General features: G+C 45.2%; 1 protein-coding gene across 1 annotated transcript in view; it reads right to left on the reverse strand.

Moving 5' to 3' along the window:
• Positions 1 to 2,842: 2,842 nt before the first annotated feature.
• rasa2 (RAS p21 protein activator 2) overlaps positions 2,843 to 27,901 on the reverse strand; it is a 34,115-nt gene continuing 9,056 nt past the window's right edge. The window contains exons 2-24 of the mRNA XM_036536026.1: positions 27,622 to 27,745; positions 25,075 to 25,178; positions 24,870 to 24,964; positions 22,933 to 23,009; positions 21,692 to 21,775; positions 21,418 to 21,490; positions 20,011 to 20,087; positions 18,459 to 18,560; positions 16,342 to 16,498; positions 15,908 to 16,056; positions 15,270 to 15,384; positions 14,795 to 14,869; positions 14,357 to 14,480; positions 13,637 to 13,743; positions 13,199 to 13,285; positions 12,736 to 12,813; positions 12,558 to 12,631; positions 12,021 to 12,130; positions 6,319 to 6,401; positions 5,942 to 6,150; positions 4,851 to 4,954; positions 4,010 to 4,193; positions 2,843 to 3,556 (exon numbers count right to left, since the gene is read on the reverse strand). Coding sequence (XP_036391919.1) covers positions 3,526 to 3,556; positions 4,010 to 4,193; positions 4,851 to 4,954; positions 5,942 to 6,150; positions 6,319 to 6,401; positions 12,021 to 12,130; positions 12,558 to 12,631; positions 12,736 to 12,813; positions 13,199 to 13,285; positions 13,637 to 13,743; positions 14,357 to 14,480; positions 14,795 to 14,869; positions 15,270 to 15,384; positions 15,908 to 16,056; positions 16,342 to 16,498; positions 18,459 to 18,560; positions 20,011 to 20,087; positions 21,418 to 21,490; positions 21,692 to 21,775; positions 22,933 to 23,009; positions 24,870 to 24,964; positions 25,075 to 25,178; positions 27,622 to 27,745 — 2,423 coding nt within the window. The 3' untranslated portion in view covers positions 2,843 to 3,525. The remainder of the gene's footprint in view (positions 3,557 to 4,009; positions 4,194 to 4,850; positions 4,955 to 5,941; positions 6,151 to 6,318; positions 6,402 to 12,020; positions 12,131 to 12,557; positions 12,632 to 12,735; positions 12,814 to 13,198; positions 13,286 to 13,636; positions 13,744 to 14,356; positions 14,481 to 14,794; positions 14,870 to 15,269; positions 15,385 to 15,907; positions 16,057 to 16,341; positions 16,499 to 18,458; positions 18,561 to 20,010; positions 20,088 to 21,417; positions 21,491 to 21,691; positions 21,776 to 22,932; positions 23,010 to 24,869; positions 24,965 to 25,074; positions 25,179 to 27,621; positions 27,746 to 27,901) is intronic.

Here is a 27,901-nt window from a genome sequence, read left to right on the forward strand (position 1 = left end):
ACAGGAACCCATTTCTCCTTCCCAGGACAGATGGAAGTATTCAAGTATATTTTTCAACATTATGTGCGAAAATTCCCAGATGAAAGACCCAGGCTTAGTACCTTAGAACCTTTTCCGTCATGACAGAGATGGACCTCGAACCACAGAGGACCAAAGTCAAAGTCCATTGTCTGTGTACAAGCTGCCATTTCCTTCTCCGTTATCTTCCCCTCCCGTCTTCCTCATACTCTCCATCTTCATTAGAGATGAGCAGAGCTCAGATCAACACATCTTTCCCGAGAGCACAAATGCTTTAATACAAAACATTGATTCCATTCACCCATTTAAAGCATGTACGATCTGTCACAATATGCCGGGAAGGAAACCCTGCAGGGCCATTATTGTATGCTCTTCATTGTTTGCAGTGATGGATGAAGAACTCATTTGTTCAAGTTACAGGAGGATTCCTTTCACCCTCATTGGAGAAGAGAGCCCAGGGAATCAGCAAACCAGAAAGCAGAGTTACAGTTGGCAAAATGTTTATTGTAAATTACTTCCAAGTAAATAAAAAAGAGGAAATAAGACATAAGTTTCCTGTTATGAAAATATTTATAAAAAGTTTAAATAACAAAAATACATTTAGTAACAGAAACATACCATGATGAGTTGTCCAGAACTCAATGAGAGAAAAAACACAAATAAAAAAAAAAAAAAAATCAAAACAATGTTATTTTTTCCCCATTTAGCATATGAAGAGATGATCAGCTGACCACTAGTGGGCGCTGCTGACTGCATCCAAAATGTCTACCTGTAGAGAGTGCAGGGGCTCTTACTGTTATACAGATAGCAATAAAAGTGTGCCCTAACAGGTCTGAGCTCACTGCATTCCTCCCCCCCAGCCACATACCCCCACACAACACACACACACACACGCGCACGCGCACACGCACACGCACACGCACACGCACACACAGTTACCTTGACTGGGAAGGGATCCGAACACAGGCGTATCTCTGAAAGAGTACTTAATCTGAGAGTATGGAGTGGAATGTACAGATTTCGTTTTACAGTCAAAGATCGCCTGTTTCAACTGACCATAAACAAGTGAGTTGCAGTATATGACCAGCAATGGCCGATCCGCCATGCTGCTTCCCAACGATATATGAATCTTTGATGGTGGAGTGGTAAGGTACAAGCAGTATGTCTGATAAGCCGACTTTTAATGTAAAGGGCAAAGTGAACCTCAGCTTCTACTTGGTGTTCTCAAAACACATGGTCAATATGATCACAAGATTTCAACTTCCATGCATTGCGAACAAGCTTGAAACGTGACTGCCCATCCCAACATACTGAAGTAATGATCCTGACAAATCCATTATATATCCAGGTGTTTCCTTTGAACACTGTCTTCCGATTGATTGAATGGTAAACTGACAATAATTATCCATACCATTTCACCTATGGAATTCTTCATGATCGAGTGTACATAACATGCAAGAAGCAAACAATACAATTTACATGACGAAAAGAGCCAATCCATTAGGTGGTGGACTGTGTGAACCCCATCAGGTTATGAGTCTTACTTCAAATAATTAGACTGTCATGAGTACAGTACCATAATTTCATATTAGTTCCTAACCAGTCCTTTAACTTCTACAGTACACAACCCTACATCAGCTCACAAGTACCACAATTTTGCATTTGCTACGAAACCAGGAGACGGGCGGCCACGCGTGGCGGAGGACAAACCTTCGTACCTCTGTATGCACAGTTTAGCAAGTTATCAAATCACAGTGTGAAACGCAAACATACAAAAACAAAAACACACGTCATATTAAATACAAGGAACAAGCGTGTTAGAAATATATGGCGGACCAACGTCAAAGTCTGATTGCAAATTTACAACACGTTTGTTAACCCTGTACTGACAGTATTAAACATTTTACTTCTGATGCTGATTTAAGTTCAAGTTTCTATCCATTGTTTACAAAACACAATTCAGTGAAGGGATAAAACTGGCAGAGATAAAGAACTAAGTGAGAGGAATGTGTGGGACTGTAGGTTTTGTTTTCTCAGATACAGAAAATGCTTACAACTTGTCAAATGGATTTGATCTTGGATCTGTCCAATCACAGAATAATGTGCTGTTCGTGGGGGGAGCCATTTACTCTAGGCACCCACAAGGCCACAGAGGCAAACCAGCAAGGAGATGTGTGATGCCTATCAAGTTGGAACTGATTGTCTCGTTCCTAGGAAACAGGCTCCAGCTAAACTGGCGCACATGTGAATAATGACATCACAGACCTAGCACGAGCAATAGCAATGTCACAAACCTGACCTGTGTTGTTGTGATATGGCCACGAGGCAACCAGGCAATCTCCTAGGGAGCCACAGAACATGATCAGAGCTTAAAATACACTTTCAGCCCCGTAGCAGTCACACCACAAATGAACACAGATACTCACAATGCACCAGGTTTGCGATGATAGTCTTGAGCGCTAGAAGGTGAGGTCATTATATCAGAGTATCTTCATTCAATAAAATATTGCCAAGAAAGTATACATGAATGAAATATCAAATATTTTAAAGGTCCTTTTCAAAATTTCTGTATTTAAAATACAATTATACCCTTTTCAAGTCCTGAACCCTATGAAATTGTTTTCTTTGGTGTCTGAAAATAGATATTAAAATTTACAGAATATAAACCTCACTGTACAAGATTACAAAACTATGATGATCATTTAACTGATCAGTATTGAGTCAATTGATACCATGTATCTAAATGATTCAATCTGGAACATTCCAAATTTATCTAAAGTGCTTCGACATCATTTCCTCTTGAAAGATGTCAAAAAATGCTGTATATACATCCATAAATAAAATAAGGCAGATCTGTTATCTCTCGAATCGTACTCTATAAAAACATGCACTTCTTCCCAAAGTGCAGAGGGGAGCTAAAGAAAAGAGAAAAATATTCCCTTTGTGGATTCTGTACCAAACTAATGGCGGTTTCATTGCCACTGTCCTTGAACATCACATGTCAGAGACTGTAAATGCGGCTTCATTATTGGTGAAGATTTTAAAATGCTTCTTAAAACATTTGTATTTTAGCAGCCTATTCACACAAAACAACTTGTGAAATCGTTTTTTTTCCACAGCTCTGTAGAGAAAGTGAAAGGGTCAAATTCATATTACGCAAATTAATGCCTGCCATATTGCAATCCTTTCTTTAAACTGAAATGAGAGCAAGAGATTCAGAGAGAAAGGGAGAGAGATTGCCTTTCACAGGAAAAAAAATGGAGTGAGCCGCTTTTGAAGTAACTAATAAGAGAACCATGCAGTGGTCAGGATTTCTACTTCCTCATTTCCACCTTCATCTGGAGATCTCGGTGCCAGGGGTGTGCGTTCCTTCTCCTCACGGAAGCAGCAGCATTCTCAGTGCATATCCCAGCGCTGTGTTGCTCCAGTGTTAAACTCTGGCTGGGAGTATACCGCCATCTGCTGGACTGGCTGTCCCTTTCTGACCAAGTCCCTTTGCAGTGCTCTTTAGGAGGTTTTCCCTACTATGGGGTTTTCCCTTAAAAAGATAAAGCACATGGGGAAATGTCACCTCGTGTGAAAGATCATAAACAGAGGAATGTGAAGCTTAATATCTTAAGTGAATCATTTCCACTTAACCAGTGTACTGACCTAATCCTTACATGCAAACACTTCACTGCTGAGCAGTGCATTCTGACACAGAGGGTCAATTTTTTTTGACAAGGTTGCCCAGTTCAGCTACAGTCTGCACATCAGACACATTCTCAACTTGTGTCAGATAACATTCTCCAAACATTATTGGTCCAAACAGCCCAATCATCTTGAAATTTCCTTCTCAAATTTTTAGTAATACACTGGACTAGGTTATCCTTACATCAGACACTTCTCTGAGTGACAGACAATGCTTTTAAAAGGGGCTGAGAATGAATAACCATAATGAAAGTTTTGCAGCATGCTTTAGTGACTACGTTCTGCTGGGGGCGAGACTTACTGGCTGCCATATGTGGCAGTGACAGCACTCCTGATAGCAGCATGGTCATTTTTCAGCTGCTCCAGGAGCTGACGGATCTGCTGGATGGTGTGGAAGGTCTCCTTGGGGTCCTGGATGGTGAAGAGGGAATAGTCCTCCTGCTCCTTCTGGGGTCCCTGGTACACAGCAATGCTGGCACAGGCGTCTAATTGAGAGGCAGGACACATGACCAGGTTACATGTCTCCCCATCACAAGAGTGTGCACCCTGCCACATGCATTCAAGAGCTTACCGACACAAACTGAGCAAATGAGACCTCTGGACATGGTTAGTTGGCACATGTTGGATTTTGTTCTAATTTTAAAAGTAAACGAACCGGACCAAAAGCGCGCTTGGAGAAAAAGCTTTATTCGGCGATGGAATCCGGCAGCATCTCTGCCTGCGAAGCTTTAACTCAGAGAACTGTTACCGTGATCGGCCTTTTATACCATGAAACAAATGGCAACAAACAATAGGTTTTACACTGTTGCAGCATCAACCTATGTTCCCAATGCAAAGCGGAATCCTTTGATGCTGACCGCGTCTTTGTGTGGTGATGGTTGCCAATTGCCCACTCCCGGTTGTATGCTAGACTCGATGTCTGCTGCCTGCCTTGACCAATTGCTCTTGGCTCCAACTGTAGCGTGGCACCAAGGTGTGGAGCTTCCTTTGTAACTATGATAATAAGGCCATCAGGTTAACAGTTCTCTGATTCTGAACCATGTCTGGTCAGAAGTTAGAAGCACTATAATCTTACACACACATGGCCATGACATTTCACCGAAGTACCCATAATCACCGACAAGGTAGCTGAGGTGACTTGCCTTCCATCTTCTGCAGTTTGGAGCAGTTGGAGGAGAACAGGGAGAAGATTCTCTCAGTCTCACGGTCACAATCAATGTCCAGCTGTATGTTTACTGGCATGGTGCTGAGGGGAGGAGACAGAAAGAGGCACCTGGTTAGAGACAACGGGATACGGTACTCACACTGCGATGGGTGTGGCTGGGTGTGACACTCCTCACAAAGGAAACCGGCTCACTCATATTCTACAACCTCTGGTAACAAGTTCCCTACCACTAATCCACCTTGCTGTATAATGCACAGTTGGGCATGGCATAGCGTGCTGAGGTAATGTGTAAAACGAGTGTGGGGTTTGGTGTGACTCTGTGAGGTGCAGGGGCCGGGAGGTAAGTGTGGCCTGGCTTTGCGCGTCTTGAATGGTGTTGTTAGATGTGGATGGGTGTGGCTGGGTGTGAGTGGGTGTGGTTAAAGGGCTCAGTACATGATGGAGGGTTTAGGTGTGGATGGGTGTGGCAGGGTGCGAGTGGGTGTGCTTAAAGGGCTCAGTACATGATGGAGGGTTTAGGTGTGGATGGGTGTGGCAGGGTGCGAGTGGGTGTGCTTAAAGGGCTCAGTACATGATGGAGGGTTTAGGTGTGGATGGGTGTGGCAGGGTGCGAGTGGGTGTGGTTAAAGGGCTCAGTACATGATGGAGGGTTTAGGTGTGGATGGGTGTGGCAGGGTGCGAGTGGGTGTGGTTAAAGGGCTCAGTACATGATGGAGGGTTTAGGTGTGGATGGGTGTGGCTGGGTGTGAGTGGGTGTGCTTAAAGGGCTCAGTACATGATGGAGGGTTTAGGTGTGGATGGGTGTGGCTGGGTGTGAGTGGGTGTGGTTAAAGGGCTCAGTACATGATGGAGGGTTTAGGTGTGGATGGGTGTGGCAGGGTGCGAGTGGGTGTGGTTAAAGGGCTCAGTACATGATGGAGGGTTTAGGTGTGGATGGGTGTGGCAGGGTGCGAGTGGGTGTGCTTAAAGGGCTCAGTACATGATGGAGGGTTAAGGTGTGGATGGGTGTGGCAGGGTGCGAGTGGGTGTGGCACATGCTGCAGACTGTAGCTGGTGCAGCTGACTCACGTAGTGCAGGGCTTGCAGCCCGGCTGGCTCTCGCTGGTAGCCTTGCAGCACAGCCAGGACCCACTCAGGTAAGCGGAAGGGTGGAAGGTGCTCAGTCGCCCAGGGTTGCAGCGGCTGACCTGGCTCAGGACCTCGATCCACTCGCTAGCTTCCACGCAGTTACTGGCCTGGATATACAGCGGCTTCTCTCCATGGATCACCTGGAACATCTGCGTAGCCGCACGCACATACTGTATGTCACACACCTGCACATCAATAACCCCCCAGCTGGCAACACGTCTCACCCACAAGTACCATGCACCCGACACATACCACACGTCTGACATAACCGCACATATCACGAAAAACCACTGGGAGAGCTCAGGGGTCAAACTCACGTTTTTCCGGTTAAAGGCGTTCTCTTCCAGTTTCTCCACTCCCAGGATATTCTTTACAGGAATAATGCAGAGGGCCTCTTTGCCTGGAAAACATTGCGTTGCCCTTCAGTACCCCAAGAACTCTCGCTCCTGTCCTTACAGACCCAATGGCATGTCTCAGATAGGACTTGGTCGCACATCTCAGGTGGAAAACAGCTAATGAGGTGATGGGCAGATGGGGTGGTGATAGTGGCAGGGTCTTCTGGACTCTTCAAACTGAGAAATGAGCTCAGAGAGTACTTCCCTCCCTGAGACCAGCCTCACTTTTCCATCCAATGTAAATATGGAACTATTTTCCGAAGACATACTTTACATTTGGCGAATTCCTATTTTTATCTCCTCCCTGATGAATCTTATTTTTGACAATAGCCAGCCAAAAAACACAAGTGCAGCATTACAGAGCTGCCATTGTGAGGACCTCTGCTGCTGCTTTGATCAATCTGTGGTTCTGCATTACGCGCACATCTGGACAAGTTTCTGTGGGCTTCGAAACGATACCCTCCACAATTCCACCTTTGCCACTCTGCATATCTGAGGATATCGATCTCAACATCGCCATAACGATTAAGTGTGAGCGCTAGGTTTGCTTCCCTCCCCCAGCTGTCCGTCTCTTGGAACCCCCACCCCCCCCATTCCCCTGTTATTTATTGTATGTGAGCACGACACGGAGAGATCAGCTTTAACCATCAACACAGCAGACTACAAATCACCACAACAATAAAGCTTCCACATGGCAGAGGTTAAAAGATGGAGAGATAGAGAAAAAAATTACGCTGAACTTAATCGTTTTCATGGCAGTAAGGAGTCGCAGAGAAGCAAGGCGTTCTTCTCTTCCCCCTCCTAAATTATTATGTGTGAAGCTGAGAAGCCCCTGGCCCTTCCACTCTGTTGTCTCATTACTTACTAAAACACAGCACGTCCCAGAGGGAGGCGAGGTTAGTGAGAGATTTAAGGCCATCAGTGTATGCTATCATCCGCTCGGCACTTGAGCTCTCCCCTTTGGCCAGGCAAATGTCTCGGACACTGAGCATTTGGTCTGGAGGTGTCCCATGCTCTCACAGGACTGCACAGAAGGCTTAGAGGATTGTGGATATTTCAAATGGCAAAAAACTGTCTGTTGTGCTTTCCTGCACTGTGAGAGTTCTTTTATCATGTCTATTGTTCCTCCTTTACTCACATTGCTTGTCTTACCCTGCCTGAAATCAGACAACCTACATTCAAGCTGTATCATTTTTTTTTTTTTTTTTAGAATTTCAGAACTTGTGAGGACAAATAAAAAAAAAAAAATCAAGCTTCAGTTTGAAAATAGAGTGACGTCCTATAATGCTCCCATGCTTAAGCAGTTGTACCACAGAGCTTCTGGAGGTGGTGTATAGGACAATTCACACACCAGGACCTGGACAGTATGGCACTGATCCTTGGCTGTAGTTACACATCTTTTCCTGTTGTTCTGGGAGGCTGGACATGGACAATTGCACAACACTGTCTCGCTTGATTGCATGTGTGTGAGAAACAGTATTTTTATATGCTTCACTGCATTTCTGCTTGTTTGTACTTTCATGTGTACATATGTGTAGATGTTTTTGAATATGAGACAGCATGTTTCTGTGAATGCCACACAAAGCATGTGAGACAGCGTGTTCATGCGTGTGTGTGTGTGAGACAGAGCCTCTGTGCGTAAGGTTACTATTTTTTATGAGGCCCCATTTATTGCTGTATGTATGAGCGTATGATAGTAAGTAAAAGAGAGTACGATTGTGCATGTAAGAGGGTATAGTAGTGTTTGTGTAAGAGGTGGCGTACGTGTGAGATTATGATGCTGTGTGTGAGACCAAGTATGAATTCTCTCTCACGGGGCCCGTCATAAGTTTTTCTCACATGCGCAAAGGCAGAGTGACTCACAAGCGCACGTGTGTGGGATAAGTGTGTTTGTGATATGGATGGAATCACACAGGCACTCACTGTACTGAGGCTTCCTGCTTGCCAAACATTCCTATAAACTAAAGGACAAGAATGTGCGGGGTTCAGTGAGAGGCCGGGGTGCAATCACACCCACACACATAAAACATTATGGAGCAGAGCGCCTTTTACTGGGGGCAGTTGAAGTAACATCCCCCCATTTACATCCCCATGTCACCTCTCTTCCCTCTCAAATTCCCTCTTAGTCTGACCTTCTTCTTTTGTCTCTCTCACTCAACCTCTCTTTATTTCGGTGCCCAAGGTTTCTGATACCTCTCTGACACCCACTCCCCTCCCTTAGGTCTGTTCTGGTCTGAGGTGTGGGAATGGTGGAAATACTCAAACAGCTGAGGTGAGTGAGTGTGTGTGTGTGTGTGTGTGTGTGTGTGTGTGTGTGTGTGTGTGTGTGTGTGTGTGTGTGTGTGTGAGGGGTGCACTGGTCATTGCTGGTAGTGTCTCAGTCAGTGAGCTGATGCAGAGTTATACTGTGAAACATGGCTACTTTTTGGACAAGGTGCCAGCAGTCCGTGTTAAGACTAATTCCAAGAAACAGAGAGAAACGTTTACATAGTGCATTTTCCCATAAACCACCAGACTGAAAGAATGCATGACGAGTATTTGTCTGCTGCATGAATCTGACCAGCAGGGAGCAGCCGTTCTGGAGCCAAGACACTGAATTAATATCACATGCGCACAACATATGTGTCTATATGTGTGTGTACATGCTGTGTGCTTGTGTGCATCTTTCTCTGTCAGTCCTGAGCCTAAGAAGCTACTCAGGCCTGTAAGACCTGACGTGAAACCTTGAAGAATGTGACCTTTGACCTTGGACTTTCAGTACTCGGCCATTTCTCCAAACCTCTGGAGGGGAGGGGAGGGGGGTGGGTGGGTGGGTGCAGGGACAGGATGGCTTTATGGCTCGGCAGTGCCACTCCTGAGGTCAGTAAGAGTCCAGGCCTCTGCAATGCGGGTCCGGAAATCCCGCCCAGCCTGGCGAGGGATGAAAGCACTGGGGCGCAGACCTACAAACGGTTCCAATAACGAGCTCCGCTCATAACGTAATTTACGCCAAAAGTCAAACCGAAAGGACATGAAAGGCAGGCTGACATTATGGAAGCGGTCCCGGGGGGAAATCACTCTGCTCTCGCTGGCCCGCGGAGCAGCACACAGAACACGCTTCCCGGGCAAGCCCATCAAACAGCGCTACATCTGCACGCAGCCACCAAACCTGCACACTATGGACCTAAATCAGATGAAATAATAAGCGCTGTGCATTACGTGAAACAGATGTTCTTTGTCAGGACACTTTGAGGTTTTTTAAAAAAAAAAAAAAAAAACAGAACAAAACATGAATTTAAATAATGAATTAGTGTTTTTTTTTCTTTTGTTCATGTAGCCTGCAAAAATGGGCAGACTATCCACAGGCTTCTCATCCCTGGTCCCAGAAGACTACGGGGTCTGTAGGGCTATTCACCTGATTATGGTCACCACACTTATCAGTCCATCTCCTGAAAACACTGTACTCAGGTATTTTCTTCACAGTATTTGAATGCTTTCATCTTGATTACAGATTAATCAGATTCGCAGAATAACAACCAAGACACAGCAGGAAGAGTGGACATCTTATACTCTACTTTAGACATTTATGCCAAAAACTGGTTAGGAATGTTAGGAGAACCAATGTTTCATGAAGCTGAAAAAAAAAAAAACAACAGAAAAGCCACAACCAGATCATCTGTGGCCAGGGAGTTGGGCCCCTGAGGGAGAGAGAAAGTGAGACAGGGGGCACTTAAACAGAGAGAGGGGGACTGCCCCTTCCCCCGTCAAGCACCTGCACCCCTCACGACAGGTGGTCATATGGTCCCAGAACAGGTCATCTCTGTGTTGGTATATGAAACGTGGAGACCACACACATGCCCCTCCACACCCCCGCCTCTTTGGGCCACTGCACAGATGTAAACCTGGGCAGGGAGTAAATGATAAAAGCACACACAGAAGCTCCTGCCAGAAGGGAGTTTGGGGGGGGGGGGGACAATACACTACTGCATGAATCGAATAGCTGAGCACTGACAGTACAGACCACAAGTGGAACAGCAGGACATATCTACAGTGCCTGTAAGGCGGGGGGGAACTGATCCTCAACAGGGCCAAAAACAGGGCTAATGAGCGCAATGGAGACTAAGCAGAGCGGACCCTGGTGTCCCAGGGGATTTGCTTTAGTGGTCATGAAGCAGCAGGTGCCACAGTTAAAGGTGAAAGCCATACACAGATGAACCGGGGTTGACATTACCTTACTTAATAACAACACAGTTAGTATCCAGGTTATTTTTTTAAACCACCTGCTCCTCACCATTGGTTTCAATGTTACGTGGAGTTTTACAGTATCATTAAGAAATCCATTTATGTATCCTCCAGAGTACCCAATTATGGTCCTTCTGTGCCCTTGAGGCAGAATAAAAAGTTGTTTTGACCAGTAACTCATTCTTTGTTGTGAAAATTCTGAACAGTGAACAGCCACTGAAAGTCCAGGGAACAGCGTCCAGGGAACAATATCATTCTCTCAAATAACAGTGGCTAGATAACTTGTCATAATGAAAATGTCAACATGTTGACTCAGGTCAAAGCAATCAACAATGAACGCCTTTCAAAATAATGTCATACTTGATAAGCAAACCTTTAATTTGTAGGCTTCTCTGGTAAGATCAACATTCTACACTACCACCAGCCTGCAACATGCTGCTGCTAACATTACTGCGTTGCTTAGGCTACAACTGCTCTGCCTATTACATCACTGACTGAGAAGTCAGGAGGAAAAGCAGCAAGAGAAGGTCAATAAAGACAGGTATAGTTTGAATAGAACCCAACCGTCACTAAAATATACTGTCTAAGAGAGACTAGGACTTAAGAGTACTGAATGTGCATTTGAATGCCTTGTTGTTTACTTCAGCGATCTGTAATATATTTACCTTGACCAAACATATTCTGTGAGCTTACTTAATGGCATTGTTCTTGGATGTCTTTTGCCCCTTCTTAATAACAAACACCACAGCTAATAACAGTGCAAATCACTGCGACAAGAGTAACAGTGCAAATCACTGCGACAAGAGTATAACGAATGCAATTCTCGGGTACGCGCACGCTCGACAAACAGCTACTCTTCACATTATAAACAGCGTATTAGTGGAGCAAACACTGACTGAATAGGTGCTGCTGCACTGACATCATCTGAGAGGCTCATAGGCACCTGACCATTCAGTCTCTGAGCAGAGGGATAAGGAAGCCCCACGAACAAACTCACCCCTAGTCCAGAAGAACAAAGTACATTTTTTTCCCCAATGCTGTCATTGTCAACCTGGACCTCAGGGCTTGGTCAGAGGCCTGTTTGATATCAGTTGCTTTTGCAATAAATGTTGAGCAATTTTGAGACGTACTGTACAGTGGTTGACTAAATCTTAAATCATTATGCTGTAACAGAATGTGTTGCTGGACAAGGATGCTGTAACAGCAGTACAGTATGGCATTGAAAGAATACAGAATGCAACTTAATTTGTTCTCTCTATTTAACTGTAAAATAAAAACATGGATGGATGAAATTCCTTTCTTTGTACTCCCATGTGGGGGCATCATTGGGTCAGAGTGGTGCCCTGTTAGAAGACCCTGCTTACTATTACACTTGTGTTTGTGCTTTCAGGGGAGGGGCTCACCTCTGTGCTTGTGGTAGGAGAGCTCTCTGTTGGTCACACGGAGCCACCTCTTCTTGAAGTTCTTCTTGCCAATGATGCGTTTCCTGCCCTGGGCCCGCTTGTGCACCTCACTGTGAAGAGACGATGCGGAACATAACCGATGTCAGTACTTAAACCCAACCTGCTACCATATTGGGAAGATTGACAGTGTGAGCATGTGCCAGCACCACAGGCGGTGAGGGCACGCAGCAAGGACAACTATGATATGTCAGGGAGACCTACGGTGTGACTGTCTGCAGTTCACAGTTTGAGATCCATTTCTCCCATTTTTAGTCAGATCGTTCATTCATAATTTGTGTTCCACTTTCCCCTTTTCCAGTGGAAAAGCCCCTATTGTTCAAAGAGCGCTCTGGAAATCGCCATCAGAGACCCATAACTCCCCGGGACTCTGCTGCTGAGTCTCTGCCGATCCTTCACTGTTGACCCTCCTTTGACTCCAAGTGAATGAATGATCTGCGTGGCTGAGACTGAACGGGACACCTGACCCGGATCACTCACCCCTCCTTCAGAACCACAGAGTCCTCCACCCCGATGGACTCCTTGCTCACATTGGAGGAAATCTCATCTAAGAACTATGGAGGAGAAAAAAAACACAGATCAGTTTCTAAACAAACACAACGACATCCCCTAAGACCACATGCATGGACGGTTCAAAGACGAAGAGAAGAGAGGTTACCTTTTTAACTTCCTGTATGCATTTCTCTTCTTGGAATGATTTGAAGAAATCATACATGTAAGACTCTTTAAAACTGGACTGCAATGCAAACAAAGAACAAAAGAGAGACGAAGGTTTAAACTCTACATAACACCTACACAAACACTGACGTTAAAGGTAAAAATATTATGCTTTGAGCATAATAATGTTTTAGTCAAATGGTAAAAACTGTAATACTAGAATATTACTTTATTATACTAAAATATTACATATAAACAAGCACAGATACCACAAGTGCCATTGTTGTGTAACAAAGGCGTTCTCAGTTTTTATGAGTTTTTAAAATACTTGTTACATTTTTTAAACTGTGTTTCACAAACAGTTTTCAGAGCTGCATTCTCCAATGAGCTCCGTGGCATTGCTCTAGTGGGAGAACAGTGATTAGCAGGAATATTTGCTGAAGGACAGATGAAGCTGACCATACCAGTTTATTTTTGGACAGGCTTCCCCAGCTCCCCAGCGTCTGGATGGTTTTGGAGATGAGGGTTAGTGTACGGGATACCTCTGGGTCCTGAAAGACAAGGTGTCCACTTTAAACCCCCACAAACACCTTAACGTCTACCACCTCTCAAACATATATCTGTACATAACTTCAATCTCTACCCAAACCCACTCTTCTACAACCATATCCACTTAACTAAATACACAAAAACATACCTACCAACCTACCATTTTTACATACAAACAACATTCAAACCAAGATATAAACTACAGCTTGGCTTCATATATACACAAACCCCATCCATACCTGTTCACACACCTACCACATTCCATTGCTTCAATGGTTATTATTGGTCATAATCTGTGCACTCAAGACAGGTGGGGGGAGGGCAAGGGGAGAGGTGAACCAGGACCCACTTACAGGATGATGGGGGCGGAGCTGAAAGGTGTGTGGTGACAAAACGGCGACAGCGAAGAAACGTAGAAACACGAAGCTGCTGACAGCAGAGTACTGCACGTGTGGGTCATCTGTAGGCACAGGAGACGACAGGTAGAGATAGGAAAGACAGGGCACTGGTGACCTCATCGTTGCTCAGCCAGTACACTCACTGCTGAGGGCTCTGCTGTTACCAAGGCTTTACTGCCACCTTGTGGTATCTGAGTGCAGTGCAGGCAGCAGGAATTTGCTGCCACCCTGTGGTGACTACAGAGGATAGACACAGGAGACACCAGTACAGCATGCTCTCACATATTTCTCTTCAGCTCCAGTTGTCCTTTATGAAATGCCTAGTGTAATTTATTTCATGTGCAATCACATTCCCTACTGCTTATTTCTATTTGGCTTTAAAAATTGACACAATATCATAACTTCAACCATGCAAGATGTTATATCTTGTGTCCTGGGATGAGTGTCGCTAACTGGTGGAACAGGGTCTTTATTTAAAGCGACTGCATGACTACCGGCTTTCCATCTCTGGAAAATAGCTGTGAACTCCCGGCTGACCATGACCACACTGCACTGGCTTCTGTAGCTTTGCATCCATCAGGTTAGCAAATCAGGCCGTGTAAAACGCGTTTACTCAACAATTCGGCAAGCAGTTGGGACCTGTCGGAGACTATGTGAGGGAGATGTCACACTCACTGGGGAAGCGCTTGGAGGCCATTTGTCTCAGGGACCTGAAGACATCACACATGACGGGAGGGCAGCTCACACTGGACTGAGTGATGGAGGAGAACACCTTCTGTACATACTGCTGCAGGTTCTCCTGTGGAACCGCACACGCACACACAAACACACATTAATGTAGGAGGTTATACTGGGATTGAACATACACATAGAACACACCACCACAAACATTATAGTTGCAGGTACAAAGAAAGAAAAAAGCAAAAACAAAGCAAACAAAGAAAAAAAGAGCCACATACATTCTTGCATCGTACAATAACACTGTACCATTCTGGATTTTAACTAAAATTGTATAAGTAATATACATTGCTATTAAATCTGACCAGTATTTGCCCATACTGGTTACACTGTCTGACTTTACACTATAATGTTATACTAACATGAGGATCTTACCTTGTTTACTTCAACATTGTCTCCCTCTTTCAGTTTTACAGGGTCAATTTCGCAGGTTTTGTTGGATTCACATATCTGGCGAAAATAATACATAGGGTAATTAAAGCAGAGATTCTACAGCGGGACAATCTCTGTACTTTCACAATTCTGTATCTGTACTGTAGACACTTTGGAAGTTGAATGAAGGCAGGTGCTCATGAATATTCATTAATGTTGCTAAAGACCTGCTCTTGTTTATTCTGATTATAATCAGTATGGACATGTGTAGAAACACCGCAGCAGCTGAGCATTGAGAATATTTGCTCCAGGCCTCCCTGTTAATGAATATTCATAAAGACGCCCATCACTGGAACTCTTTAAATAGCAACAGGATTGACAGCAGTCTCTTGCTGGGGGGTTCTGGCCTCTGACTGCATTGCTTTACATTATAGAATATGGTCTGTTGTTCTGGTGTTCCACGTTCCATTGTGCATACCTCATCCAAAACGGACTTCAGGGTGACGGTCAGGTAGCTCCGCCCTACGATCTTCATCATGTCATCGATGCAGCGTGTTGCAAGCGAGTTCCCCCTGAATATGGTGTTGGCCTCCCTGGGCGGAGAGAAACCAGGCAGGAGGGCCTTAATGATGCACACAGCCAGTGGGGTCTTTCAGAAAGCAGGCTGCTCTATGTGCAGTAGCACTCTGATGTACAGTAACCCCAACAGAACCAACAAAAATAGGTGGTACTGTAGGGCACAGAAAGGAGTGTTTCACATTACAATCATCTATTCAAGTTTAATGAACAACAGTGTGACAGGCTAACAACGCTCCCAGACCAGTGAGTGCGAGCACAACACCATTCAAACCCTACCACAAGTTAACTTGTGCAACCTGACAAGACAAGGGAAGCCAAGTATACTATCATACATCAGTCACTAGGTCACAGTATCCAAAACACATCACGATACAACATGTAAAATAAACAGCACGTGAAACAAGTAGCAGAGAGCTTTACAGCAGGGAGAGGTGTACTCTAACAGAGAGGGGTATGTTTCACAGCAGGGAGAGGTGTACTCTAGCAGCGACAGGTGTGTTTTTTTTTTTACTGCAGAGAGAGGAACCCCTCACTCACTGTGTCTGCTCCAGCTCCAGATCCGCGATCGCGGACACAAACGGGACCAGGCGATTGTGATGCAGGAGAAGACGCACGACCGGGAGAACCGCCTCGTACCTCTCCCTGCAGATATCTCCCAGGATATGGGCCGCTGACGCCGAGATGGGCTGAAGAAGAGTGACGGAGAGAGGGGGAGTGAGAGAGACCGTAACTGTGTGTAACAACACTCCTAATTTCTGCTGCCACACCAGGCTCTTCAGGGAGTTCCACACCTTCGGCTAAACACTCATGTCCAGTACATGCACATGCAGACACATACACTCATGCAGACACACACAGACTCACTAACAGCAATGAAAAGGCACACTTGCAAACAGTCTCAAACACAGATACTCTCAGCTGGATCACAGATGCAGTGATCCAGCTATGACAGTAGCATGGTGCTGTGGTACCTTCACTTCGGGGGATTTAAGCAGCAGTGTGCGGAGATGATTGTAGCAATCAGAGGGCAGGACGTTATCCTCGGTGTAAGTCACGTTCAGCCGCAGGGACCCGAGGTCGTCTGGCTTCGAAGTCTTGTTCCCATTGCCCTTTGGCTGTAACAAATACCTACAGACAAGAGGCCATCAAACAGTCAAACTCTGATCTGAAATTTCTGTCATTTCTGCAAATCCCAGTAGAAAATTGGTATCTGCCTAACAGACTGTCTTACCAAAACCACTTTCAAACACTCTGCATAAATTCAAACATCACCTTGGTGTGAAAGAAGGTGTGAGAAATTTGATAGGTTGAATGCCATCTGTTTCCTGTCACAGAGACACCTGATGTGGTTTTTGTTCTGAACATGCAAATATGTTACTCAGAATTGTGTAATTTATACCAATGCACAGCTTGTTAAAGGCAGATAGGTTATTCTGTTCACTGGTCCACCAAAATCTTAAAAAATAGAAGACACACAACCAAAATCCTGCGTGGTCAATGCCCTGCCTCGTGTGACCTATAACAGTATTGCACTGGCCCACACACATTATAACCCCACACAGCCAATGCTAAATGTGGGGAATACCATAGTCCAGATCTATCAGTTTATGCGTAGAGGGACAATGGTATTGTGTTCGTCAAGCAAGCAAGTATTTTTGAGGAACTTATGGGAGGATCACCAATCTCACTTGTCACCTAACATAAGGTATGCAGATTACTTCCTGTCAAGAATATCTACGTGACAAAAAATGAGGTGCAAATCGATGCCTCTGACTCTCTTTGGTTTTGCATTAGCCACTGCCTCCACATTGTGATCATAAACAGAGGCGCATTCAAATACTGTGGGTACGCTCGGCTGCGCAGATTCATTAAACTTTAAATGATCTAGATGGCGCCTCCTATTCACTGATACCACGCTCACTGGATCTGTTCAGCGCTGAAAACAATCCCTTTTTGTATCCGACATTGGCTCTGCAGACAGTTTCATAGCAGCCCATGTGTCTCATCCAGCGTTTGCCTTTCTCACGGGAGACTATATCCCAGTCAGCGTCTGCGCAGACAGTGTGCCTCAAACAGCATCTGTGCAGACAGTGTGTCTCATTCAGAATTTGCCTGTCTCACAGCAGACTCTGTCCCAGTCAGCTGCTGCATGACTCAGCCAGCATTTGCGCAGAGATTGCATGTCTCAACCAGCATTTACCCAGACAGTCTTGCAGCAGACAGCGCATCTCATCCGCTGTCTGCTCAGATGTTCTCATAAAACACGGTATGTCTCAGTCAGCGTCTGCGCAGGCGGCCTTGTACTCCGAGCGGGGGAGCTGGAGAGCTGGGCACGACAAACTGCCGCCCACGCACACGTCCCACGGCCCTCATGCAAAGCACACACAGATGCGTATCTCTCCTTCATCGTCCTACGCCCACAGCACCAGTGTTTACACAACAGCGCTGGCAGCACGATGCCTTTCCACTGGTCCGAGCGCAAAGTGGAAACAAGGACTTCTGCGCCTTTCCTTGAAACCCCTGCTCAAATGGCATGCAAACTGGATTAGCAGCCTTGCGCTCGAGAATCAAAGCGGCCTCCACTGCGATGCTGGAATTCCTTTTGAACCGGCGGGGCTTTGATTGGAACTGGCCCCGTCCAAAACAGCTTCCGGCCGCTTACACGCATTCGACCGTGGTTAGAGGCTGACAGATCTGATCTGGCGAATCTATATCTAAGGGCACATGTGCTAACGTGTCAGCGAGTGAGGCCACAGGATGCTGACGTCAGAGTAACAGATAAACACAGGCCAGGGCCTCGGTGCTCAGTGAAGCGCATAGACTCTCTGCAACAAACGGTCCTTATCTCCCCCCTCCATCTGCCAATCAGCAGAATTCAGCCCTGGCTCCACTGTAGGTATCGCAGGTGTTTACATTCCTCAGGTCAACGCTCAAGGAGTATGAGTCTGCGTGTGTCTGTGCATAGGGCGTCTGTCTTGTCCCCTTTTGTCACCGGTCTGTGTGAGCATGTGGGTGTCCGTTTCTCTTGCTATTTCTGTATGTGAGCGAGTGTCTGTATGTATCGGAGCCTGTGCGGGCGGCTCTTTACCAGGCACGGTGAATAGAGTCGTTGCGGAGAATCTTGACAGACACCCGCGTCTCTCCCAGGAAAACATCCTGTGCCAGATTTCCATTGTTCCACAGGTCCACTCTGAAGAAGGGTAATGGCAAGAGAGGAAGAAAAAGAGAGAAAGGGAAAAAAATTAGGCTAGCAATAAGATAGCTGGCAATTCACCAATTTTACACACATGAACACACACTCTGCTCCTTGTGTCTCTTCTCAGTGTTCTGATGCAAGTGTCTGACATGACTGATGACTTCTGACGACCCTTAATAACATTCTATTTAGAAATGCACTAGGCAAAAAAGGTTCTTATAGTGTTTATTTCACTCAGAATGCATTGCCTCAAATGCCTAACATTACTTATAGCTGTTCATAAAATGAGAGATTACACTGAAGTCCATAAGGTAAACTCTAAAAACACTTTGTGGTTGTGAATTTCACCTTCATGTGTGTGTGTGTGTGTGTTCGTGCAACCATGTGTGCGTTTGACAAAATGTCTGTGTTTACTGCAAACAGACACGCAGGATTGTCACAGCAAAAACATTCAGAGAGATAGAACATTTAAAAATCCAAGGGGGCAAAAGGGAGAAATGCACAAACACGCATGCAAGTATTTGGTTGTATTTTTGTTTCTGTTTTTTTTTTTACCTCTTTTGGCTGAGCCTAGTTCTTACCTCACTGAAATATCAGTGTGCTAAGTGAGACAGTTAAGAACGCAGTGTTAGTGGATATGTCCGCTGGAGGGTACTGCAAAGAGAAATGTCACTTATCTTCTATCAATCTAAAGGAGTCTTATAAATTCCTGCCCACTTCCTATACATCAACAAACAATCAGTGGGCCAAACACACAACTGATCACGTACTGTGCATTTACAATCAGTCACAGTGGATCTCACACAATACTTAACACTTACCGTGTGCACCAATCATGCTTTGTTTAAACACAACACAGACACACAGAATATGCAAAGAAATATGTTGCATGGACACAGTGACTACAAATCATTTCAGAAAATAATCTTGAAAAAATGTGACAACCTTTAAAAAAAAAAAATTAAAAAAAAAACATAACATCTACTGGCCCTGCAGAGTCGGAGGAAGGGGAGAGGCATGAAAGAGGGGCAGGGGTTAATGAGAACGGAAGGTGCCTGAGGGAGGTGGAACACAGTGGAACCCCAGAGGTTCGAGCTACAGAGTTACAAACTGACCAGCTAACAGTCAGTATGAAAGCGGAAGTGCATAGCATTCGCAAGAGCATTCCAATGAAACGGCACACTAATACACGGAAAAAGTGGCGCTTTCGATTTAAAATAAAAGGGGAAATATTGTCAATTTAGACAAAGGAGTTGGCGCAAGCAGGCGATGGTAGCTTAAGAACACCATCGTGGGTCAATTTTTTCCCCACGTGCTTCGGTCTTTAGAGGAGAAAAAGCAAGTTAACAATCTGAGGCAGATTGGGACTGGGATGGTGGTGGGAGAAGGGCAGGGGTATATGGGAGACAAGGGGAGTGACTGTAAAGAAAGAAACGGAACTCACTTGATCTCAAGTTTTTCTATGTCCTCCTCCTCCACCTGGAAGTGGGACTTCTTCGTATAGCTGCTGGACCGTGTGACCTAAGCACAAAATCAAAGCTGTTTGTACCTTTCTCTGGCAGGGAACTCCAGAACCGCACCCAAACCCGATCACTGTTAAGCCCAATTTAGAATACTAGTAGATGACACCGAGACCAATCATTGGACAAGTGTCAGCCCATAGGCTCTGGAATGTTAAGGACTCCAGCTATCACACCTAAGTGCTGCTGAAGAGCTCCGTACTATGAACTGTTACAGTAATTGCTTTAAACTGTTATATGCACACAGATTTTTTTTTTAATTCAAAAATAACAGAAGGTGTTAAATTCAGAAAGAGAGGTCTTGAACACCACTTTTTCTCTTGCCAGACAAGGGATGTAGGAAAGCCTGCCCAGACCCTCCATCTGTGCACCTGTTAGTCAACCAGCATTCACTGAAGGAAGACACATACTAAAAGGGCATATTCAATGCTGTCACAGCATCAAGTTAATGACCAGGTGGGTAATTACACCTGCAATCACAGGAGACACCCTGCTGTTGCAGTGGGAATACACATTATGTGCCTACACATTCCAAAACACTATTAATACCACATCACCGGAACACGAGGATCACCACAAATGAAAACAACTGATGTAACAAGTACTTTTACATGATAACATTTAACGATGTTAAAGGACAGCAGTGTAGCACAAAGGTTAGGAGCAGGACTTGTGACTGAAAGGTTGCTGGTTCGATTCCCCTCTGGGGCACTGCTGTTGTACCCTTTGGCAAGGTACTTGCGTCAGAATTGCCTTAGTAAATATCCAGTTGTACAAAGGGGTAACGTGTAAAAAACAGTAACCTAGGTAAGCTGCTCAAGATAAGAGTCTGCTAACTGCCCATAATGTAATGTAAAGAAATAAAACAGAAAAAGAAAACTGAGTGCAATCACAAATAAAATACACTGGCTGGGAACAGCAATAAGAAAAAAAAAAACTAAAAAAAAACTAAAAAGGAACCAAATTCCAAGGCATACACAGAAATCTTTATCTTGCCTGGTTTTCAAATGTCAAGTCATGTTTGCAAAAATGAGGTTTGTGCTTAATTTAAGGTTTCATAACAGAACTGAATACTTAACAGGCCCCATTTATAAGATCCCCTTCCAATTTCTGCACGTTCTTCCCAGGAACACATATACATGTGAATAATTAAATTTATTTCAGAGGAAAAGGAGCCACTGACAACAGCCTCATCCCTTAAAGCAATTTCCTCCCCATGGCAACCCACACAGATTCATTTAACCCTAGTGAATCTGGCCCTAAACATTATTCTCCTACAGTGTGATGACAAGGACTCAGCTATTCTGTGCACAGGTAAAATGTTTCGCTACCTCGAAGTAGAAGGTTTCCTCGAACTGGGGGTCACTGGTTTTCTTCTTCACTTTGGTCTTCTTCTGGTCAGACCTGAGAAGATGAAGACAGCTTAGCCTCACAGAGCTATCAAGTGACCAAAAATAAAATAAAACATTCATGAAAAGAAAAAAAAACACATTCCTTTGCTTTTATTTCTTGTTGCAAAAACAGTTAGGCTTCTCAAAATTTCCTCCATTAAAGACCTGAGTAGGGCTCACTCCAGGTGACCCTATGAAACTCAAGGTGAGTCACCTGGCTGGTCCGACAAGGGAGACGGTAGCGTACGGATCACAGCTCTGTCCGTTGATAAGTGGCAAGCCCTGGCATTCAATTATCCTGCAAAAAACGACACAGATTTAATCAATATTAATACTGGCTTAAAGATGAGAGAGGTTGAAATCTGCTCAAAATTTTGTCACAATTACAAATCATATAGCAGTTTTTAAGGGGCAAAACTTCTGTCACAAGACAATAACCTTGATACACCTTGATTGTTCCTATCAGAACATGTCTCAAAGATCAGTGATAACCAGGTCCGCATTTTGGAACTACTTAATGAGCACGCTCAGAGGATGACCTCATAACCCTATGCTCAGGCTGTAGACTCCACCCACTGATCAGGAAGAACACGCCCTCAAAACAAAACCCTTTTGGAGAATGGAAGAAAAGCAGAAGTCACCAAAAATAAGCAAAAATAGCTACACAAATAACAAAAAACCATGAGAAAAGCAGTAGTGGCGGCAGGCAGCAGGAAGTGTGCGTATGTGTCAGGGTGTCGTGACGACAGGCCCAGTGCAGCCAGCTGTGCTGATACCGTGTTGTAAAAATCTCCAAACCAAACTGCCGTGGAACTGCACACACTACGCATGCATCTACGCACGCTCTCTGTCACCTCGCCTCTTGTCACCAAGAGTAGCGCAGAGTATGACGCCAAACCCTAACCGCTGCAGTAGCAGGCTGAGGAGGTCCAGCTTCCTGTTGAGATGCCATCACTTCCTCCTCATTAACCTGCTCCTGACGAGAGTGAATGAGTGCAAGCAGTGCCAGCGGCCTGAGGAAGACACGCAGAAATGCACGTGCGTGCACGCGCGCACACACACACACACACACACACACACACACACACACACACACACACACACACACACACACACAGAGGGAACACAAATTCCACATACAGCACCCTGACAATGCCACAGGCATTGACACACACACACACACACACACACACACACACACACACACACAGACAGACACACACAGAGAGGGAACACAAATTCCACATACAACACCCTGATGCTGCCACAGGTGCGCGCACACGCGCACACACACACACAGCCATGGCAATGACAAAAGCGACAGTGGGGCAGTGCACATCACACCAGAGTGTGCACTGTGTTGTGCGGAAGAGTGTGTCTTCTGGTCTCGGAATAACCGACTTAATATAGAGTGCACCAAGCGGAGCCAGACTGCCAGACTACAGCAGAACTCACCGGACCACCAGCTGTTGACAGACAGAACCGTTCTCGGTGATCAACTCATTCAGGCGCATCTCCAGGTGAACCTTCCCCTGGGAAGAAGGAATCACATCACAACTGATCAGTACAGCCCCTCACTCAGACACACACGTCACATGACCAATTAGTCTCACCCCCTGATCGACAAACATTGTATTCATTCATTACATTCATTCATTTAGCAGACACTCTTATTCAGAGCAACTTGCAGCACAAAAGGACAGAAGCGTATCCATTCATGCTGAATGAGCAACGAGCTAACAACACTCCCAGACCAGTGAGTGTGAGCAAGTCCTACAAGTTAACTTGTGCTAACCCGACTAGACAGCCTAGAAACTACGGGAATCCAACTGCACACACTACCATACATCACAGTCACTAACGCACATCCCACGTCACTCCCACCACCTCATTCACTCACACACACACACACACACACACACACACACACACACACAAGACCAATCAGTCCCACCACCTAACTGAGACACTCATGTCACATGGCCCGTGTAAACGGTTGATGTCCGGAAGTCAGTGATACGGTGGACATACGGAGAGAAGTAACACGAAAGCGGTGAACTGCTCTCTCTCCGCGGACCTGTCAGTCCCTCAGTCAGTGCTGTTTATCACATGCTCTGTTTATGGAAATGACACGGCCACTGAAGCTGCTCTAGTATCTGTGAATATTCAAAGTCCTTATCAGATCAGATGCTGCAAAAGGCTGCAATAGGAAGTGACAGACACACAAACAAACACACCGCCGCAATTCATCACAAGTCCGGCCAACAGCCCGCTTAATAAAAGCTAGGGGAGTTATTGGTGCGCGTCTGTCGCGCTCGACTTCCTAACCCTGCTAATACAGCGTTAGTTATTTAACGAGACCAAGTTAAAGTAAAATAAACCATCTGATTTCACCATAAAGCATCAATTTTTAGTCATAAAGCACTTGCCCTTACAATTCACCTTGAAAAGGTCACTGCAGAAATGTAAATGTTGAAAGTATATGCTACAGTAACACTTGTCCTCATCCTAAAAGAAATGACTGAGGCAGTGTTTCTGTCCTGGAGTACATCAGCATGATGTTTCCACACTGGAGTAAATTGCTGTTGTGTTGGGTTTACACTGGAATAAATCAGTGGTGACGTTTCTCTTCCCACTGCAATGATCTGAAGTGGACTGACAGTCTATGCACAGAGGCAGTGGAATGCTGCAACATGTGGTTATTTCATGCTGCGCTATACTCCTCTCACCATTTACAACACCCGGTACTCTCCTCACCAATACAGCAACATACCCACATATACCAAAGTTAGGTTGTGCTAAAATTCAGCCATCGTGGTGAACAAGAAATGGTTCATTCTGAGGTTATGCATTAAAACTGAGCAAAGAAAACAGGTCTTCTCTCCTTCACGGTGCCACTCCGCTACCGGCAGCTCTGCGATGATCAGCATGCTCTTAAATAATAAAAACAGGATGTGGAGACGTCTCCACGACGATCAGCCTGAGGCGGGATGGTAAAAAAAAAAAACCACAGAGAGCCTCCACTCGTGTTGCTGAAATGCAGCCCGTGCAGCCGTACTGGGGTGAGCTACATGTCCAGCAGGCCCCACACATGCCCCTGAGGACACGCCCTGGCCCGCCCCTACATCCTGTTTGTCAGCAACAAAACCACTGGTGTAGGGCCGAGAAAGAAAGGAAAACAAAACGAACATACTAACAAAAAAGCCTGCTGCAATACTGATAGAGAGCAGAGGCGGCATCCACTAAAAAAAGGGGAGAGATGAACACCAATTCACACTCCTGTGTTCATGAGCGTTTGTGAGGGGAGGGCTATGGAACACTCAACCAATGACTTCAGCATTCAGCAGCCACACTCCGCCTGCTGAAGGGTGTGGCTGTCTGTCTCTACCCACCTGGACCTCTGAGTTGGGATCCACAGGCTGCAGGCAAAACCAGTGCTCCTTCCCGCTGAATTTACATAGATCCTCCTTCCGAATCGCTACCTTCCCTGGGAGCACACACACACGCACAAGCACAGCATTAGCCTACTTGTGAGCTCAGCAGGTCGGAATTTTGGCAAAGGCATCCTGCAGTGATATTATACATAGGACCACTCACCTACTGGCAGGTCCCTCTGGAACACACTCTTTGCATACACGTAGAAGGACAAATACTGAAATGGCCGGGGAATTTCAAAATAAAAGTCTTCTCCATAGAAAGGGCTGGAAACAAACAAAATGACATTCTTGTCAGCAACGTACAAGAACAATCACAATGGCCTCCAAATGTTTTCATGTCCTTGATTCACACCATTGTAATTATTTGTAAAAAGAAATGCAGTTATTAATAGGATTTCACATATTTTCATTCATTTGTGTGAAAATACTGATTTTGTTGATCAAGAATACATTTTGAATAAATTAAGACCACCATAAACAATATCTAAAATTTGCAGCCATGAATAAACACGTTATATTTAGGCTGCTGGTTGATCAAAAAAAATTATACATGATAATAATATTATATACATCATTATAATGATTATAACGATTACAATGATCATATATAGTCAATTGATTTTGACTTAGATTTACATTTTACATTTATTCATTTAGCACACGCTTTTATCCAAAGCGACGTACAAAAGTGAATATAGTAGGCAAACAGATTAAATGGATCAGCGTGTTACTTTTGACAGTGGGTTATTTTCACTGGCATGTGTTCCTGTGTATATGCACATCCTTAACAGTTTCACTGGAGTAATTAAGAATGTCTGCATGAATGAACACAGTCTTCCACAGTAATAGATAAATTATTTGATAAGGTGGTGACGGCTCTTCATACCGAGGCACTCATTGCTTTTGACACAAAACCTGAGGGATGTGAAAGTCATCCGCTTGCGTGCTGAAACAGTGATATTGCCTGTTGTGGAAGCCTCCCTTGATTTGTCCTGAGGTATCAGTCTTAGCAAAAGGATTTTTTTCCACATGAATGACATGGCACACTAAAGCAGCCACACTATCCAGTATGGAAAAAGTCTGATAGCAAAAGAAACAGTAAACTTTGGTTTTATCGGTTGCTTTTCTTTAGGGGTCTAATTTAAAGCCAAACCTGGAACTCGTTGGTTCACGTCTCAGGATTTGTTTGACTCACTGGTCTGAAACTGAATTTTCTCCCTATTAAGTTATTGCTGGCAAACTAGCAGTTTCCCCTACTTCCTGTATTCCATTAACATGTTTCGACATTGATGTTTCAGGTAAGGGGGTAATGCTAAGTATAGAGTTAGTGAAGTTTGTACAACAGCATTCTTTTAATCCCGTGCAGGAAAAAAAAAAAAAAAACTCCCACAGTCACGGCACTGTTGTTTAGAATGTATGCTTCAATGTTTATGATAAACTCGGGAAGGATGTCATTTCTAAGAAAGGTAACAAAGTCACATTCTTTTTAGGGGGAGGAGGGGAAAAAAACCCTCTACACCATCCATGACTTCAGGAGGTTGGCAGACAACGCTGGGCTGATGCTAATAAAATGTTGTGTTTCTTTACTCGTCCTCTTCCTCCCACTGCTCCGGAAGACTCTCTCACCTGGGGCACTAGTGAGGCTGGCAGGGACTGAGGGTGACAAGCTCCACAGAGACTCCAGTCATTACACTCCAGCATCCACCATCACTAAATGGCAGGCGCTATAAATAGCGTTCCCCCTTTACAGCTGAGTCACCGTGCAACACGCCGCGGGAGACCTGCCGGGCAGCGAGCTGCAGGGAGGTGTGGGCAGCAATGAGAAATGACAACAGAGGCCAGAGAACGCTCGGATTGCCTCCCGCAATCCATTCGAGTGTGCCTCGCCCGGGGAGTGAGGTGGGGGGGGGGGTCGCATCACCTCGTCCCCTTAACCCCTCCCCCCACACTCCATACACACACGTACACCACACACTTCAACTCTGCAGGCTCCGAAAGGAAGAGAACGCCCAACACCCGACATTTCTCCAAGCCACGGCCTGCGCGGTCCCTACACACCGGGGCCCTGCATGCGCCCTTCGTCTGTTCTAGACATGTCCGCAGTGGTGTGCAGAAAGAAAGAAAGAGAGAGAGAGAGAGAGAGAGAGAACACAGTACGCAGTGAGAGAGAACTGAGAGAGAGATAGAGAGAGAGAACTGAGAGAGAGAGAAAGCAGGGGTGTGCGTGGGTGGACACGGTTCCTCTGACACTGAAAGAAACTCTGGTTGTGAAATACCTTCAGAGGGAAAGCCTCAGTTCTAGGAAAGGTAGGCTTCTCTGGGTGTCTTACTTTATAGAGAGCATTACAAAGGCATAACTGTTCGCTGAGAGCCACTCTATAATTTGGAGGGTGGTGGGGGGGGGGGGGGGGGGGGTTGGATATGCTGGGTCTGTCCTTGGAGCCCCTACTTGCCTCAGGCTGTATTCTGAACAGCTCAACCTCCCTGCCCCCAGCAACAACAATCACCAGAAGCAGACTTTTGTGTTTGTCTGCACAGCCACGTATGTTTTTCATATTATGCCTGCTTGTGTATGTGGGCCATGTCTGTATGTCTACATGCGTGTGCATGCATATGTCTCCATGTATGTCTGTATGTTTGTGTGTTGAAACTCAGGCAAATCAGGCAATCAACAGAACAGGGGTGGAGGGGAGGCGGCCCGTTTTACCTCGGACTTTTCTCTGACATTTTGGTCCGGAAAACCTCTTCCTGGTCCAGGCTGATTGTACAGAAGGTGCACAGGTCCCGCAAGCGGTTTGGCCCAGAGCAAGGACCTAGGTTCTTAGCTTCACCTGTGAAATAGTGGAAAACAGACAAACACCCATTAACCCATTTTCCTGTGTATGGAATGCCTGATCATTTGACCAAGTTCCCTGAATTGTGCCTACATTAGTAGCATGGCTGATATTAGACCAATGATAACATAATATTGGTGGACATTCAGAAGT

The sequence above is a fragment of the Megalops cyprinoides genome, chromosome 9 (assembly GCF_013368585.1).
Source record: "Megalops cyprinoides isolate fMegCyp1 chromosome 9, fMegCyp1.pri, whole genome shotgun sequence".
Taxonomy (NCBI): domain Eukaryota; kingdom Metazoa; phylum Chordata; class Actinopteri; order Elopiformes; family Megalopidae; genus Megalops; species Megalops cyprinoides.